This window comes from Aspergillus aculeatus, assembly GCF_001890905.1.
Source record: "Aspergillus aculeatus ATCC 16872 unplaced genomic scaffold ASPACscaffold_11, whole genome shotgun sequence".
Lineage (NCBI taxonomy): Eukaryota > Fungi > Ascomycota > Eurotiomycetes > Eurotiales > Aspergillaceae > Aspergillus > Aspergillus aculeatus.
Genome location: NW_017962986.1, coordinates 801,217 through 817,962, shown reverse-complemented (window position 1 = coordinate 817,962; position 16,746 = coordinate 801,217). Strand labels below are relative to the sequence as shown.

Sequence of the window (16,746 nt, the reverse complement as noted above, 5' to 3'; positions counted from 1 at the left end):
TGGTCGAGCATGGGGTTAACAAACTCTTGATTATAGGAAAAAATAAGTGGGAAACGGAGTCATGACAGATTAGCGCGAGACGAAGGTCGGGGCCGAGGCGGTCGCGAAGTTGTCGCGCAGGAGGCGGCAGCTGGACGAGGCGATGGTCAGGGCCTCAATGTTGTCGAGGAAGGCGGGGAGGAGGGCGAGAATCTCGTTGGGGAGGGATTAGATGGTGGTGTTCATAGTTGTAGACATCGTGCTGGGAATTGCACCATGCTGAGGGGATATTGTAGCTTCAAGGATGAGCCATTATCTTTGTTGTTACTTATATACGAAGGTCTGGGTATTGTTTGTGTCATGAAGTTCTTGTCGATCACCAAATTAGTGTTAGTATTTCGACAAAATTACATTATAGATTCGTTCTGATCTCATGAAAGCTTGCAAGACAAGACTTGGATTTATTGTTTCGACTTCTTCCTTCTGAAGAAGTAAATTGCCTGCTATGCTTCTAGCAGCAGTGATACATACTAATCATGTCCATATCATTGGAATCCAAAGTCTGCTTGATCTAGTTGCTACATCGTTGAGAACCAACCCACATTCAGCAATAATCAAAAGCTTGCTGAGGAAACTTATTGCTTGAGATCTTTTGCACAGGCTCACAGATCACAGGAAACAATTCTGGTTAGTACTGTCATTGGCAATTCAAAGTGTTGCAATCTAGGGTCGCTATGTATATACAAGACTCTGGGGTGACTGATGGACGATGATTCACGGTCGCTGTGTAGGCTTATTTAAGTACTTGAATAAGATCCGGCGGAGTGAACGGTGAGCGGCCTAAACACGGAGACCTCATAACCTCTTCTAGTCAACGTTTCATCTTCTGTACGATTCTCTCACAAGCCTTCGACTTCCATCGCCAAATACACATAACAATGGTTTTGCCAACGAAGGGATAGTAACAAAGGAAATTGAAGTAGACAATGAGCATTGTTTGTGTCAACTACTTACCCATACGTCACAGTGAAAGACTTGAGACAAAGAAGGGAAACAGTCCACTTCACTGGAAAAGTTATCTTGGCAGCTAAGTGAATACTCGTTCACCGACTTCTATACTGATTTCTCTGAAGAAAGAAGTAGTCTTGTGTTTGGTTGTGTTGATCCTATTTAAGCTACGGCATGCCCGAAGTCTTCTAGGCGTTGCACCTCGAACACACACTGCTCAACTCCAACTTTTCATCATAATTCCTTTTAATCCTGGCCCAAATCTTCAAAGTGTACGACCGCGAATAGAAGTCCTATAACTACGACAATGTCTGACATCGGGGCCTACTACAACATCATCGTGTTTAGCCTCTCCGCGGGCTACGTACTCATCAGCGGGTTGGGATGCGTGTGCTACTTCGAAATGCGGGCCCTGGAGGACCGAGTGGGCGAGCTGCGCGACGGCGAGTGGAGACTGCATGCGCGTCTGCGAGAGTACAGAGAGTCTATCAAGCATGACGAGGAGCGGTTGCAGGAGCTCGAGGAGCAGGTCAAAGAATTGAAGCAACGGCTAGCCGAGATGAAGGCGACCCAATACCCGATCCGCGTGGCGGAGACCGATGAAGACATGTTACTGGATATCAGCTCAGAAATGGAGGAACGGGCAGCAATTGAGAACTAAGGCAGTGCCATTGATCCTTCTCTACCCTATTTATCGCCTGGATGCGCTTAGTGCCTTGGTTCGTTGGGACTGCCTGGCAGGTACCGCAATCCGCAGCTTGCTGTGAGCTGTGCTCCAACCACGCTCTTCTAAAGTCACAAGAACATGTTTACACAAGTTCAACCATTCGACAACATATTGGTCCTTGGTATTTTCAAAGAATTTTTTGACTATTTTTAGTTATTCTTCTGTCTCTCAAAGAATCTTCTTTGCTAGCCTACATACAGTTATAATCCGGACGAACCCGCAGGTCATAGGTATGATGCTCAAAATAGCAGTGCCCTTAGTTACCTGCCCGTTTTATGGATTAATATCATATAGTAGGCAAAAGGTCGAAGGTCATCCTTTTTCATTTATTCCCTCGTGTCTATCAGACTCGCTTCAATGCTTCCGCAATCATGCCATGAGCCATGAGATTTAGGTCCCAAGGCTACGCGTCCTCAGAATAATCTACCATAATATACACAATCAACTCGCAAAAGCTTTTCTTTCTACTACTGTCATTGCGCCGCACGAAAGAGGCGAAAAACTCTTAACTGCTCAAGCCAGACCAGCCATCACCTTGACTGAGACATCAACAGACATCAACATCAGCTCCCTCCGACAGCCTCAGGCAGAAAGCGGGTAGAGCCTTGATTCGGTCTCCCGAGCATTCATTCCTGGATTTCGTGAACCCTGATGTTCTCCCTCACCTAAGATTTCAGTACTTGGTGTCCACCGAAGTCGAAATCCTTCTTAGCCGAGCTTTCGCCATCTTTGATCTGTCCGGGCAGGGCACAAAGAATCATCCTAGTCAACAATGACCGCACAATTGTCCGTACATGTGTACAGCCTATTTCCAAAGAAAAATTGAAAATGAAGAGTATACTTCCAAGAGCCTCATAACCAAGCAACGATGACCCGAAATCCTTCTATAACTCATAAAGGAGCCTACAATCGCTTTATCTTCGCTCACGGCCTCATCCGATTATCCCCGTCATCTCAGCATCAACACTCAGTCCCGGAGACAAGTATCTCAGTCTCGCCTATAAAAGCGACGCTAACCACCAATGTTCAAATCCACATCCATCCCCCATCGAGGACTCAGCCAACCTGACACCCCTCAGACAAACATTCCATCACCCAACCAACCCACGAGCCAGTTTGACACCGCGGTCCAAAATGGTACTGACAGAAGTAAACGAGGCCATGGATCCCCTCGAGGAGAGCCTCGAGAAATTTGCCGAGGCCTGCTTGCGGGTAATCTCGCGGTACATGCACGGCTGCGATGCTCGAAGCGTGTCTCAACTCAAGGAGCAGATTGAGGCGACCCTGAGTTTATTGCAATTCTCGTCCCAGTATCTCAGGGAGCTCGCTGCTAAGGTGGATACTCTGCCTTCGCCCCGGGAGAATCTGTCTTCCCCCGAGACTGATACTTGGTCTCTGCCCGCGGCAGATACTCAGCCTTTGCGCCGGGTGACTCTGCCTTCCAACCAGGAGATACAAGACTCGATGTTGCCTGACTCGCTGGATCGTCGGCGTGGCGAGGAGATCGATGCCGCGGTGGACGCCGCGGCGGCATCCGAGGAGGACCCTTGGTTCCGCGCGGAGGAGGCACGACATCGTTACCCTCCACCAAGGGTCCACAAAATGGGGTATGACGTCTTCGACCGCCGCCGCACGCAGGGGGAATTCTGGCCTCGCGGGTCTGTGCGGTGATGCCGCCCCGTTAAAGGAGTGTTCCTTACGCTAGTACCTCGTTGCTATCATGGCATGATGAACTAGATTTTCAACAATCAAGAAAAAAGAAAAAAATATTTTCCATATGCCAGTCTATCTATCCATTTTTCATAAGCTCGGTCTTCTTCTAACACTCCAGATTGTGGTCTAAATAGGGCCTACAATAATACTAGCGCTCTATTTAATTATACGTTATGTACTTCAATGTCATTGCATTAGGACCTTCTCATGATGCCTAATCTCATAGTCGCAAATCTGTGATGCGGGCACATACTTGTGTCCCTTGTTGCAGTAATTGAAGTGCACCTATAATCTCCTTTATATCCCTTGCACCCGGTCTACAAAGACTGTCAAGAGTATCCGGATAATTCAGTACATACACTACCCTTCAATCAATTTGAATTAAGCGACAAACTCGGAGATAAACTTAACATTGGTCTCTTATCAAGAACGGATCTTTGTATAAACAGACGGAGTATTTTCCAACATAAGCCTAGAAGACTCTTTAGGCTATCGTGGATCAGGAGTTTATCCGTAGACGCTCGAGACGAAACAAGGCCGATGCCGGGATTTTTGCCTAGCAATAAAGACCCGCTTGGGCATCAAAGACCTTAAGACTTCTAGTTACGGTTTTGAAATCGTAGCATATCCATACTCTCGACTATTTATAAAGCCACCACGCAGCCCAATTCGAACTCTCTATTCCCACCCCCACCCAAAATAGCACCGAGTTCGACCCCTTGCCCCCACCCCATTCTCGGAAATCTGTCATCGTTGCACCCGCCAAAATGCCAAAAGGGGAGAACCTAGCCCTGAGCTCGGCTACCAAAGACCTCGAGCAGGCACTCCTGCACCTGCGTCGCGTCCATCTGGAATTGCTGCGTGAGATCAAGCCGTGTACCCCGAAGGCGCGCGAGTTCCGGAGGCAGATACAGCTGGCCCGGGCCATCTTCGAGAGGGGGCTGCACCAGACCGAATCTGTGGAGAGGGCATTGAACCCCGCGCCGGTCAAGCCTGCCGGTGTCAAATCCCCGCGCCGCAGAAGCCTGCAACGTTCTAACAAGCGTCGTGTTCGGTTCTCCTTTGAGATGTGAGGGATGCCTTTGGAGCTGCCCTTCCATTAGGGTTTTATTATCCTTGCCCTCGTTCATTGGTGTCTTAGTATGACACTGATGGGATAGGGCTTTTACAATCAAAAAAATATATGAAATATAATCATTTGTGCACAGTAACGTAACGCGATCATCGAATGTAAATCTTGCTCAGACAGTAAAGACTCATTCCAAGTGTCCAAGAAAATTGGCCGTGATGATAGGCCTGTCAAGTTGTACTATGGAATCTATGAACGTAGTGGTCAAATTCGATATCCAAAGTCTTATAAAGAAAGAGCCAAATATAGCGAACTGGTTTGCCAGTCGCTACGATCCTTCTTTCACGCCACAAGCGATTGCTGAAGTTCCCCCGTAGCGTCTGTAGCAGTTGTACTGTTCTTCCATGGAAAGCCCACCAATGCATTGTTCTAGTGTATTACAAACTCCCTATGACCCAAGCGTACAGTTCTTTGATAATGACTCGCCTCGGGAACTCGGTAAGATCTATAAAAAGGCTCACGACACCACCCCGCCAACCCATCGGTTAACCATCACCCTCAGAACCCAATACCACAAGCGCAGCGCCCCCCAAATCCACTCAAGATGTCCGAAGCACAGACCGAGAACCTCTACGCCTCCCTGCTCGCCACCGCCCGATACTCCGTGGACACGGTCCTGTTCTTGGAAACGATCCAGCAGGAGATCGAGACCGGGTACGCATTGCGCACGGAGCTCCGCAACGAGAACGAGCGCGCGCTGAGCTCGCTGCTGGCGGCGATACCGAAACTCAGCGAGCGGAGTGCGTCCGTTCGGCGGCTGGAAGAACAGGCCCAGCAGCTGACCGCGGAGTCAGCGTCGCTGCGGGAAAAGATGGTCCATTCGCGGCGACAGCTGCCGTTGCTCAGGGCCCGCACGGAGGCGTGGCTGTGGACGAACCTGCGCACCGCTGATGCGAGCGAGCTGGCTACAAAGTTGAACGGCGGGGGCAGGCAGCCTGGATTGTGATGGTGGTGGGGATGATGATAAGAGGTAAGTTACCTGCTGCCCACCTCCTAGGTCTTACTTCCCCTTCCCTTTTCACGCCCTGGTCGCTAGGAGGTAGTACCTTCTTCTCATGTCATATATTGATTGCGTGAGACGTGCTCCTACGACCATTTTATTGATGTTATAAGATTACATTACAACTTAATCCAAATACAATGTTGTGCAGAATTAGAAAATCAGCCCTCAATATTATCGAGTTAGTCATTATATAACTTCACTGACTACCTTGAAAGTTTTCCCCTTCCTACAGCCTAGGACTTCTCCCAACTCGTCTATAGCAAATGATCTGTTCTTCATCTCGTTCACATAGCATCGAGTAGATTCTAGCCAAGTTCGAGAAGTCTCACAGAGGCCTTGTCCCAGGGACAATGATACAATGCAAGCCGAGCCTGAAGTCTCCATGAAAAAATCCACCAATTCATTGTTCCAGTGCGTGACAAAGCCTTGTGGTCCAAGCTTACAATGCTTGGTGAGTGACTCGCCTCTCAGACTTGGTCAGACCTATAAAAAGGCTCACGACAACCTACTTCGGTTGAGCCATTGGTTATCATCAACAACAACAACAACAACAACAACAACAACCAACCGATTCTCTCAATCTCCACGGCACAACAAGCACAACCTACTCCAAAGCCGCCCAAGATGTCAGAATTAGAGAACCTCTACTCCTCCCTTCTCGCCGGAGCCCGACAGTCGGTGGACCACATTCTATTCCTGCAACAGATGCTGCAGGAGATAGAGCTCGAATCCACGCATCGCACGCAGCGTCATATCCAGACCGAGCAAAAGCTTTGCGCGGTGCTGGCGGGGTGGTCAAAAATCGACCAGCCGGAGGCTTTCCTCCAGCGGCTGGAAGAGGAAGCCCAGCAGCAAAGCGACGAGTCCGCGCCGCTGCATGACGACCCGATGCTCATCTCGCGGGAACTGATGCGGTTGATCAAGGCTCGCGTTGAGGCATGGCTATGGGAGAGCTTGTGGCCTTTGGATGCGATGCTGCTGGTTGCTAAGTTGCACGACGGCCCTGATCATAATGCCGGTGGCGGCGGTGGTGGTGATGGTGAGCAGCGGGGAGCGGTAGATGGCGTGGAAGGAGATCGTCATGTGGAAGCGCGTGATGGTGAGGGGCAGTAGCTACTCCCCCCTACATTACCTACTGCCTACCTAACTCCGTGCAGAATCCACCCTCTTTTCCCTTTCAAGCCCTGGTCACTAGTACCCCTCTTCTCATGCGATATATCAATCGCGTGATAAGTCTTTCTAGGGCCTTTCATGAAATAATCATTTCTGATGGGAGCGCGAAGATGGTGGAATTCCAAGCTATCTGGAAGAACTAACTACAATCGGTGGCCGAGTCAATTTCATAAAAAATCAATTCGAATACGATGTTACGCAAAATCAGAAATTCAGTCCTCAATATTATCCAATTAAATCACTACCTAGGTACTTTGAGGTAAAACTCCTCTTAGCTTAAAACTTCTCCTTGTGGCGCGCCACAAACTCCTTCCACGAAGTGGGCTTATCACTCTCATCCAACAGCTCACGCGAGGGCGCGAGCGACTCCCCAGCATAGTACCCGGGATCCTCCAGCAGCAGAATATTTTCCAGCATCTCCTGCGCAATCGGCGCCGGCAAGAACGACTTGAACACCTCCTCGGGGATCCGTGCCGTCTGGACCTTATACCCGGTGACCTCGTGGAACTCATCCACAATCCTCTGCGGCGAGTAGTAATCGTCCGCGGCCAGGATACGTTGACCCACCGAAGACGGGAAGTGCTTGATCGCCGCCTTCACGAATTTGCCTATCCCCCAACCCTATTAGTCCTCATTCTCTTGGGGGTTGCAACAATCATACCTGTATCCTCCGCAGGATCGAACAACGGCACCTGCGCCTGGGTCATATCCACCGGCCAGGCCAGCGTATAGGTATCGCCCTGCTTGTTCAGCATCTGGAAGAAGTTGGTCATGTACAGGCCCGCCAGCACGAACGAGGCCGGCACGCCGCTGTCGCGGATGTACTGCTCGATCTCGGCCTTGCCGTCGAAGTGGCTGACGTGGGCTAGGCGGCCGTCGCTGATCTGCGTCACGTCCCGCAGCGAGGAGAAGATCAGGTGCTGCACCCCCGCGCGCTTGGAAGCGTCCGCCACCGCTTTGCCCTGCGCCACCTCGGTGGTCCGGCTCATCGTCTCCCAGAAGTTGGTCACCAGGAACACGGTGTGGGCGCCGGTGACGGCGGGGAGGGCTGCCTCTGTGGAGGACATGTCGCCCTGTTGAGGGGGGAGGTTAGTCATGATGGAGTGTAAGTTAGGGTAGTGGAGTGGGATAGACTTACGGTGACGAGCTCAACGCCCTGGGCGGCTAGGGCCTGGGCTGCTGGCTTGGTGGGGTCGCGGGTGACGGCCCGGATCTTCCACTGCTTGGACAGGGCGGGATCGGCGAGGATGGACTTGATGACCGAGCCACCTTGGTTGCCTGTGGCTCCAAAAACGGTGAGGATTTGAGACATGGCGATAAGATAAGGGAAAAAGGAGAAATTTGTTGATAGATTGGATGAAAGTTACTATTGAGGTAGTAGAGTGAGACTGCAGTGTTACTTGTGCTGGTTGCTTCTCTGGTCAAGCTGACCCAGACTGACCATTTATAAGTTCCGTCCTTGGCACTGACTTCCCCTCGCGGGGTATTGCCTGAGTCAGCTCGTACTCTCGGGGGGCCGAGCTCATGTAATCGCTCGTATCGCCGTAAGCCCGCATGGAGTGGCTGCAGCACTTTTCCTTAATAATCACGGCGCGGCGGATCTGAAATCAAGCCCGAGGAATTTAGTCAGACACGCACACACACGCGCCCACACTGATTCGATACGTCATGACTGATGCTTACACCATACCGAAACAACCCTGAAATTGAACCCCCCTGTTTCCCCACAGCACACACATAATCACCTTCCTACCCCTAGAATCCCCCAGAATCAACTAACAAAAACAATGACCACAAAACTCGCCAAACCCATCGCCATCATCGCCGGCGCCGGACCCGGCACCGGCGCCTCCATCGCCCGCCGCTTCGCCCAGACCTACCCGGTCGTCCTCCTCGCGCGCCGGCAGTCCAGCCTCGACCCGCTGGTGCAGGGCATCAACCAGTCCGGGGGCACCGCCCTCGGCATCCCGGCCGACGTGACCCAACCCGGGGCGATGGAGGCCACGATGCAGCAGATCGAGGGCGCATTCGGCGCCGACTGCACCGTGGCCGCGGCCATCTTCAACGTCGCCAGCAAGTTCTCCCGCGCGCCGTTCCTCGACTCGGGCGCCGAGTTTTTGACAAGCCTGGAGGCGACCGCCCGCGGCGCGTCGAATTTCTCCCAGGCGGTGTTGCCGTTCTTGCTGCGCGCTGCGGGGGAGACACCCCCGGCGCGGTTGGCGCCGACGCTGATTTTTACGGGTATGTTTCTCGCGTACCGTTGCGGTCGCAACTGGGGAATTGGGGCGTGCAAGCGCGATGAGGTATGGGGATGACGCTAATGCTGTGCTGCTGTACAGGGGCAACGGCCTCCTTGAAGGGAGGGTCCGGGCTGGGCTCCTTCGCCATGAGCAAGTTCGCCGTGCGCGCGCTGGCCCAGTCGCTGGCGCGGGAGTTCGGGCCCAGGGGCGTCCATGTGGCGCATGCGATCATCGATGGGATCATCGCGACGGAGCAGACCAGGGAGTATATGAAGGATAAGCCGGATGCGAAGATCGATCCTGATTGGGTGAGTGCATTGCTGTGGTTTGCGCCATAGTTTACCTAGACCTCAGATGTAATTTTGAATGCTGATTGGGATTAGATTGCCGAGTCGTATTGGTTTCTGCATAGCCAGCCTAGGTCTTCGTTTACTCATGAGCTGGATCTTCGGCCATATTGCGAGACGTGGTGATGGGATTTCTTGAGTGTGGTTTGTACACCTTCACAACCATGAAGTCATAGATTAATCAAGATACCTCCCTACGATGCCTAACCCCCATAAATCCCAAGTCCCCATCATCCCATAGCCCTTCAACGGCACAAAAGCCCTAAACCTTCTCCCCCTTCACCCCGCCCGCAACCTCCCTCACCACCTCAACATCCCCGACACCCACCCCAACCCCCTCCTGCACCGCCATCTCATCAAACTCATCCCAATAATCCCTCGGCTCCAGCCACCCCTTCAGCCCGCGATCCACCCCCCGCGGCCCCCACACCGCACACAAGCCCGCAAACACCGCAAACGCCACCAACAGTCCGACCGGGTACGCCACGAAATAGAACCGCTCGATGCCCAGCGGCGCCCGCACGCCCATCTGCGACAGGAACCCGTAGAAGTTCGGCGCCACGGCGATGATATACGCCCCGAAGCCGCGCGGGTTGATCCCGTACAGATAGAAGTAGATGCCCGATGGGTCGGCCGTGTACAGCGCCGGGACGTGCAAATGGCCCCGGCGGATGAGGTAGTAATCACAGATCAAGATTCCGGCGATCGCGGACAGGAAGATCTGGTAGGAGGAGAGGAAGGTGATGAAGATTGAGGCCGTGGCGAGGAGGTACCAGGGGCAGATTGCGAAGGAGAGGACTTGTGTCACCCGGAAATTAGTTCGGTGCGGGCCTGTGGGTTTGGGAGGGTCTGGATGAGAATAAGGAGGGGCTTACTGGCGCAGATGAAGAAGCCGCGTTTCACGGTGATGTAGCGCGGCCAGAGGGCGGCGATGTCGTTGCCTGCTCTGTGGGGTGTTAGTGGGGGTGTGAATGGGTAAGACAGGGGGTGGCATACGGGATCGAGTTCTCGAAGATGGCGGAGAAGACGGTCGAGTAGATGAAGGCTAGCGAGATGAAGGCGCAAGCGGTGCGGTTGCCGTGCGTGTAGCGGTCGCCGTCCATGAGTTTGTCCAGGAAGGTCAGCGGGTTCCAGATGAGCTGCAATGGTCAGCACTAACACAAGGTGGCATCTACCGGAGGAGAAGCACCCACCTCGCCGAATATGCTCTCGCTCGACCCTGCAATCACATTGCCGATGACGGCCACCAGCAGTCCCGAGACCGGAAAGCTGATGATCTGCCCCAGAATCACATCGCTGGGTTTACGTGCGTATCGCTGCAGATCCGCTGCGTTCGAGATAAAAGTCCCGCAGCTGGCCAGTCCCAGCCACAGAAACTTGCAGATCAGCCAGCTCTTCTCCTGTCCGTGCACGGACGAGGACGCCCGAAGTGCCGCGGGCGATCCCCCCGCCAGGGAAACGACCCACGCCAGCATCGCTAACGCGCCGGCATAATACACGACCACTTTGATGTAGACCAGCATCTTCATTTTCGGAACCGGTACCACCAGGAAGGCGCAGTTGATCAACCTTCTCATGTTAGTGAAACATCCGTCCATCGATGCGAGAACATACCAATACACCACAAAGCAGATCATTTGCGCGGAGGTCAGAGCCGACTTCGGCCCCATTGTGTCGGGAATGTGCGCGATCGAAGGGAAGATCGCATGAAGAAACACACTGCGTGCATCAGCAAGCATCATGCAAGGACAACCCCGACACACTCACTAGAGACACTGCGCACCCTGCGTCATATTCACTCCGTTCCACACAATGGACATGACCGCCCGATTGAAGGTCGGCCACAGCGCGCCCCAGACGCCAAAACTCGAGCGACAGAGCACCGGATACGGGATGCGATACATGGCCCCGGCGCGGCCGTTGATCGCCATGAGGCATCCCGCCATGAACTGCCCGCCGAAGCTGCACGCGATACTCTCCCACATGGTCAACCCCATGGTCATACCCGTGGAGGCCGCGTAGAGGTTGCTGACGTTGGCCACCGCCGAGAACCAGAACATCACATATGTGAACTGCGTCCATGTCCGATCTTTGGCGCGGGTGGGTCGGATGGAGTCATTGTCGAGGGTCTCCACAATTCGCTCGTTTCCATGCTGATCGAGGCTTTTCACCAGCAGGCGCCTGTGCAGGATCGCGAGTATCGACATCTTGTTGTCGTTCCTGTTCTGGTTGTTCCCACCCTTGCGACCGCGAGAGGGGTTAAATACCAGCCCGTAGCCACTCTCTGGCCAGGGGTTGGACAGGGATGGTAATACGACCGTAGATAAGAGACGGGGATGACACCCTGCTGGGTGCAACGGTGATAAGTGGCACACGCGACCGACTTCACTGAATCGACCAACACTTCCGGCTTATCTGCTAGTGCAGACGTAATCAGCTTATCTGCCGCCAAGGTCGGATGGCGTTTCTCTTGGACGACCGAGAACCAGCGATAAATTAATCTCGCAGCCTTGCGGAGTGGTGACTTGGCGGGGCGGGGTTCCCCGCGCGAGTTTCTCGAATCGGATAAATACAGAACATACCTACCACCAGCACATGCATGCAGACCTCAGCGTGGCAAATTAACTAACTCGAGTACCACAAAACAGATGAGATTCCCTTACCAAGCCGAGGCTGACCCGAACTTAATTCACTGTAGTCTCACAATGACGACCGAATGTGAATACACCCATGTCGAGTTGCTGACCTTGAATGGGCCAGAGTACCGCCGCGTGTCGACGGCGCCTCCCCGCCTCCCGACCAAGGATGAGATACCCGTGATCGACCTCAACCCTATCGATGGTGATGCACACGAACGCGAGCTGCGAGCTGCAAAAGTGCGCGCTGCTGCGGAAAACACCGGGTTCTTCTACATCAAGAACCACGGCATTCCCGACGAGCTGATCCAGGAAGCCCTCGCCCAGGCACAAGCATTCTTCCAGCAGTCGGAAGAAGACAAACTGAAAGTCGCCTCCGCCAAAATGAAACTGATGGACGGGTTTCATGGTGTCGGAAGCACGCAGATCAACAAGACCGAATCCAGGGGTAACCCCTCCCCCTGATCACCACTTTGGACGTACTGTACACTAATCCAACCCCAGACCGCAAGGAGACCTTCTCCCTCCGCTACAACCCCCACCGCGACCCACAAGCCAACCCCGCAAACCTACCCGCGGACGACGACGACGACCAGGACCGCGCCCTCTGGGCCGGCACCGCCCACCTTCCAGGCTTCCGCGAAACCACGACCGCCTTCTACCAAGCCCGACTAACCCTCGCCCGCAAGATGATCCGCATCTTCGCGCTGGCCCTCCACCTCCCGGACGACTACTTCGACGAGCTCGTCACCCACCCCGGCGCAGACGGTCTGTACGTGCATTACCCGGGCACCCCGGACGGCCCCGCCACCAACGACGCGACCCTCGAGGTCGGGATCGGCTCGCACACCGACATCCAATGCGTCACCCTGCTGTGGCAGGACATGTCCGGCGGGCTGCAGGTGCTCTCCGCGCAGGACGAGTGGCTGGACGCCCGCCCCATCCCCGGCACCTTGGTCGTCAACATCGGCGACTTCCTGCAGCGCCTGTCCAACAACCGCTTCCGCTCCACCGTCCACCGCGTCTTCAACCGCCAGCCCGCCTCGCGCTACTCCATGCCCTTCTTTCTCGGGTTCAATCCGGAGGCCGTGTGTCGCGTCGTGCCTTCGTGCGTCGACGCGGCGCATCCGCCGCTGTATGAGCCGATCTCGTGTGGGCAGGTGAGTTCAAGCTTCTCCCGTGTTGGTTATGTGATGAGGACTTTGCTGAGTGATGTAGTGGCATCGCGATCGGTTGGCGCTGGCGCAGGGGTTGCTTGTGCGGCCTTGATTTTGGGGCTGGGGGGTCGGTTAGCTACGAGGGTTGCAGGTAAAAGCTGGGAGGGGCGGCTTGATCTACACGTTTCATTTGTTGTAGTAAGGGTTTTTGGGGGTATGTCCTCTGCGCTGAGCTGGTAGTATGCTACCTACTTTTCGGGTGCTATAGTCCATACTATCTGGTAGGCACCCGCTCAGTGCTTCATGCCTATCTACGATCGCGAGCCATACATAGTAGACTGTACTCTAACCATGCTGATTGGACGCGATCGAAATTGAGAATAATCTTAAACTAACCCCACTGTATCTTCTCCCAGACAGAGTAGGCTAGCCCATCATGGAACCATCGGCGACATCCGAGAGATCGCAGATAAGGGAGATACGAATACGCCACCTGGAAATCCATGTGGCACGCTCAGGGACTCGCCAAGCGCGATTCTTCCGATTGGTCGATAAGCTTGCATTAGTCGGCGAGCGACCATTATTCCAGGAACGCTTGTGGTGGTGCCGAGTCGTGTGCTGGCTTACCTAGCAAGACAGCTGAGGTGCGATAGACTACATTAGGGGATATCAAGTGGTTGTGTAGCCCCAGAGAATCATGTCTGACGGGGGTTGTTCTGTGGTCTTCTGGGGCTACTGCGCTATCTCTGGTTAATCTGATGGCCCCGGGGGAAGGTTTTCATATCTTCTGTGGTGTGTTAATCCATTCTGTATGATACATCTCGAGTCAAAAAAGCCCACACCATCGCGAAGAGAATACTTCTTCTCTTCTTCCACCGATAGTCCGCTTTGTGCTATTCGTACTGGACGCCTGCTCGGCTATTCTGGTCATTTATGCGTTCATATCTCTTGCAACCTGATGGGATTATGTCTCCGTTGACCGGAAAGTAGTAGATTATCTTGGGGGACAGTCTTCTTCGTCAATATGAAACGCAGAGATTTTGGAATCAAGGTCTGTCTCGGGGCCCTTGTTGGGAGAATACAGAGTGGAAGATGCTGTCCCTTTCTGGCTATGTGAAGATGGGAAGAAGGGAGGTCAGACGGAGTTTTGTAGATACTGTGCATTGATTCAGAAATGTAAAAAAGTTGACGGGTGATTCTGGTCGTCGTCGTCGTCGAGGCATATTGGCAGGTTTTTATAGAAGTTGATTGTTAGGGCTATTCCTTCCCGTTCGGAATTGCGGTCGGCGGATCCGCCGCGGTAGGCATAGACGTATAGTACAAAAGGGAGATTATGCGTTAAGAATCTCTGGACTACATTGCGTCCTACAGGAACTTTGGTTTCTACTGGATGTATGATGGGAAGCTTGAAAGGAAAAATTCATAATCAGAATCCGGTCCTCAGACTGGGAAATAAAAGTCCAGGTCCTGAAAAACAAAACACCATCATGGATCTCAACACTGCTCCCCCAGGTTAGTTAGAGCCAGTGGTCTTGCATCAATCAGATGGGCCCCCCTTCGTTCATTCTGGCGGCATCTTCCCGGGTGTCATCTTCCTGGGGGGCATCATCCCGCTCTTCCGCCCCCTCGACAGCCGCTCGTATCCGGGCAAAAAGATCCCACGGCCGGTGATGGCCCTCTTTCATGGCGATCATACACATCTCGCAGAACATGGGCTCGTCAGGGTCGATGATCCGGTTGAACAAGCCCGGAAGGTCCCGCTTGTTGCCGGATGCGGGCAGGCAGAGCTCCTTGTTCGGGCGGGCTTTGGCCTTGTCGCACGACAGCCATCCGGCGCGGTAGAGGTGCCAGCAGCCGCCGTGGCAGCGGTAGATTTGGACGCACATTTTGAATGGACGTGTTGTTGGGGGGGGGTGGGTCAAACTTCGCTATGGTTTTGGTCGAACTTGACTATGGTGACGGCAAAGTGGCTGGTGTGGGGATGGTGTTTCTGTAGCTTCTGCAGGTGGAAGAGGATCTAAATAGTCTCCGCGACTGGCAGTCTGGGAAGATGAAGTGTACAAAGAGGTTCTTGGTATAAAGAGTTTGGCATTCGTTTGCCGGTATATTTCAATCTGGACGGTCGGCCGTGAATAGCGTGTGAGGATTGACGGAACATATTACGGAGGATGTTTCTTTGTCTAGGTAACGGGCGCCCGCATAGACCCTACGTGTTAGCATTTCACATAAGACGCAACTCCAGGAGTGGTGAACAACTGAGGAGCGGGGATATATCTCAAACGCACGGGTAGACAATTTGTGTGGCTTGGAATTGAATCGTCTTCACCCAGTACTTTTTAAACCAGCGAAGAATACAGTGAAGTTTTTCCTCTAATTCCAGATGTACATACATAGTCATGCAGTAAACAGCAGCTGGACCATAATAATACCATCTGTAGTGTTCATAATACCTGGCCTGGTGACAAGCTGTGATATGCGGGTTGCAGTCTCTGTAAGACTGACATTATATATACGTACAGTAGCACTATTACTCAATCAAGGCAAGATGGCCGAGCGGTCTAAGGCGCTAGGGTCAGGTATCTGATCACACATACGCTCATACGAGCAGTATTCCTAGTCACGCAAGTGGCGTGGGTTCGAATCCCACTCTTGTCATAACTTTTTATTTTGTTCCAGTATTGTCTTGGATCTGACTTTTGATGTGTACTGTCGCACATGTCGGCATTCTAATCCTGATCTGGATTTTTAAATGTTTTATGAAGTGGTAGCCTAGTTTCGTACCATACTATCTGTACTTGGCTGTACTTGATCTGGGTGTGTTGTTCGCTGCTGGGTCCTTTGGCGCGACCGCAGCAATTACACGGTCGCATGAAGTTTAACCACGCAGCTCGATTGGCTAAAGCTCACCTTTGTAGCTACAGCGAGAATAACTGACATGCTCCGGTTTTCTAGTTGGCTGAACTTTCTATTGGTGGTGCATATGTACTTTACATACGAGGATAACTGCAGCATTCACCGGTGTGCCGTGCCGACTTGTGGTTTGTCCTTCTTTTCGGGGAAATTTCTAAGCACGAAAGTTTCACGACAACCAGTACTTATTTATCGTCGATCATCGAGGTTGAAATCGTCCAAGAGGCACTGGTGTACTATCCTCAACTCTTCTCGAGTACGGCAAATTCCATATCACTGACTTTTGACCTGATGTCCAACCATCTGGAAGAAAGTCTTAGCAAACAGGGTTCCGAAAATATATAGCAGCCTTGTTGACTAGCAACAAACCCCTCCGACTTTCCTTCAGGCAAACCACCCATACCACAAAGCAGACTGCATACTGCATGTTTCCCCCCCCCCATTCTGCTCCGAGTCTGATGCCATGGTCCAGTCTTTCAAACATGATAAACTATGTCGATCTTGCAGCAGTATCCGAGGCCCGCCCGACGATCATCTCTAAGGCGTCTTGAACTGTCGGACCCGCACACATGCAGCAAACCTGCAGCTAACAATGCAATTGCTACCTAGCCCTGAGCCAAGATCAAGACACACATTGTCAAGCTAGCTTTTGCCAGACCGTCCAATCGACATCAAAGGTGACGCCTATGGGAGAGATCCATAAAAAGTCCTTCACATGGATTGT

At 52.8% G+C, this 16,746-nt stretch overlaps 7 protein-coding genes and 1 non-coding gene across 8 annotated transcripts; 5 read left to right on the top strand and 3 right to left on the bottom strand.

Moving 5' to 3' along the window:
- Positions 1–2,848: 2,848 nt before the first annotated feature.
- ASPACDRAFT_44951 (uncharacterized protein) lies at positions 2,849–3,385 on the top strand (the record flags this gene model as incomplete). The annotated part of the gene is made up of 1 exon (XM_020201520.1): positions 2,849–3,385. One exon carries the CDS (start codon positions 2,849–2,851, stop codon positions 3,383–3,385), a length of 537 nt encoding a protein of 178 aa, XP_020054782.1.
- Positions 3,386–6,183: 2,798 nt separating this feature from the next.
- Positions 6,184–6,672, top strand: ASPACDRAFT_44948 (uncharacterized protein; the record flags this gene model as incomplete). Its single annotated transcript, XM_020201519.1, has 1 exon — positions 6,184–6,672. The coding sequence occupies one exon, from the start codon at positions 6,184–6,186 to the stop codon at positions 6,670–6,672; it is 489 nt and encodes a 162-aa protein (XP_020054781.1).
- Positions 6,673–6,945: 273 nt separating this feature from the next.
- On the bottom strand, positions 6,946–8,138 carry ASPACDRAFT_122244 (NmrA/HSCARG family protein). The gene is made up of 3 exons (XM_020196514.1): positions 7,871–8,138; positions 7,394–7,805; positions 6,946–7,340 (listed from the first exon to the last, which is right to left on the bottom strand). The coding sequence occupies exons 1-3, from the start codon at positions 8,042–8,044 to the stop codon at positions 7,009–7,011; spliced, it is 918 nt and encodes a 305-aa protein (XP_020054780.1). The 5' UTR covers positions 8,045–8,138; the 3' UTR covers positions 6,946–7,008.
- A 381-nt stretch (positions 8,139–8,519) lies between these two features.
- On the top strand, positions 8,520–9,445 carry ASPACDRAFT_31187 (uncharacterized protein; the record flags this gene model as incomplete). Its single annotated transcript, XM_020199790.1, has 3 exons — positions 8,520–8,973; positions 9,072–9,280; positions 9,356–9,445. 3 exons carry the CDS (start codon positions 8,520–8,522, stop codon positions 9,443–9,445), a joined length of 753 nt encoding a protein of 250 aa, XP_020054779.1.
- Positions 9,422–11,795, bottom strand: ASPACDRAFT_122243 (nucleobase cation symporter-1 family protein). Its single transcript, XM_020196513.1, has 6 exons — positions 11,087–11,795; positions 10,934–11,038; positions 10,513–10,888; positions 10,316–10,458; positions 10,195–10,265; positions 9,422–10,117 (listed from the first exon to the last, which is right to left on the bottom strand). Exons 1-6 carry the CDS (start codon positions 11,524–11,526, stop codon positions 9,582–9,584), a joined length of 1,671 nt encoding a protein of 556 aa, XP_020054778.1. The 5' UTR covers positions 11,527–11,795; the 3' UTR covers positions 9,422–9,581.
- Positions 11,796–11,929: 134 nt separating this feature from the next.
- ASPACDRAFT_122241 (isopenicillin N synthase family dioxygenase) lies at positions 11,930–13,514 on the top strand. The gene is made up of 3 exons (XM_020196512.1): positions 11,930–12,403; positions 12,460–13,115; positions 13,174–13,514. The coding sequence occupies exons 1-3, from the start codon at positions 12,025–12,027 to the stop codon at positions 13,222–13,224; spliced, it is 1,086 nt and encodes a 361-aa protein (XP_020054777.1). The 5' UTR covers positions 11,930–12,024; the 3' UTR covers positions 13,225–13,514.
- A 1,139-nt stretch (positions 13,515–14,653) lies between these two features.
- On the bottom strand, positions 14,654–14,998 carry ASPACDRAFT_44943 (uncharacterized protein; the record flags this gene model as incomplete). Its single annotated transcript, XM_020201518.1, has 1 exon — positions 14,654–14,998. The coding sequence occupies one exon, from the start codon at positions 14,996–14,998 to the stop codon at positions 14,654–14,656; it is 345 nt and encodes a 114-aa protein (XP_020054776.1).
- Positions 14,999–15,651: 653 nt separating this feature from the next.
- On the top strand, positions 15,652–15,767 carry ASPACDRAFT_t208. The gene has a single exon. It is a non-coding gene; the product is annotated as a tRNA-Leu (tRNA).
- The last annotated feature ends 979 nt before the right edge of the window (positions 15,768–16,746 follow it).

Bases quoted from the DNA above. Each gene is read 5' to 3' on its own strand.
- ASPACDRAFT_122241 (XM_020196512.1), top strand. From the start codon at position 12,025: ATGACGACCGAATGTGAATACACCCATGTCGAGTTGCTGACCTTGAAT. The intron at 12,404-12,459 runs GTAACCCCTCCC...ATCCAACCCCAG, and splicing joins CAACAAGACCGAATCCAGGG to ACCGCAAGGAGACCTTCTCC. The intron at 13,116-13,173 runs GTGAGTTCAAGC...TGAGTGATGTAG, and splicing joins AGCCGATCTCGTGTGGGCAG to TGGCATCGCGATCGGTTGGC.
- ASPACDRAFT_122244 (XM_020196514.1), bottom strand. From the start codon at position 8,044: ATGTCTCAAATCCTCACCGTTTTTGGAGCCACAGGCAACCAAGGTGGC. The intron at 7,806-7,870 runs GTAAGTCTATCC...CCCCCTCAACAG, and splicing joins AGGGCGTTGAGCTCGTCACC to GGCGACATGTCCTCCACAGA. The intron at 7,341-7,393 runs GTATGATTGTTG...GTTGGGGGATAG, and splicing joins CGATCCTGCGGAGGATACAG to GCAAATTCGTGAAGGCGGCG.
- ASPACDRAFT_122243 (XM_020196513.1), bottom strand. From the start codon at position 11,526: ATGTCGATACTCGCGATCCTGCACAGGCGCCTGCTGGTGAAAAGCCTC. The intron at 11,039-11,086 runs GTGAGTGTGTCG...TGATGCACGCAG, and splicing joins CAGGGTGCGCAGTGTCTCTA to TGTGTTTCTTCATGCGATCT. The intron at 10,118-10,194 runs GTAAGCCCCTCC...GGGTGACACAAG, and splicing joins CGGCTTCTTCATCTGCGCCA to TCCTCTCCTTCGCAATCTGC.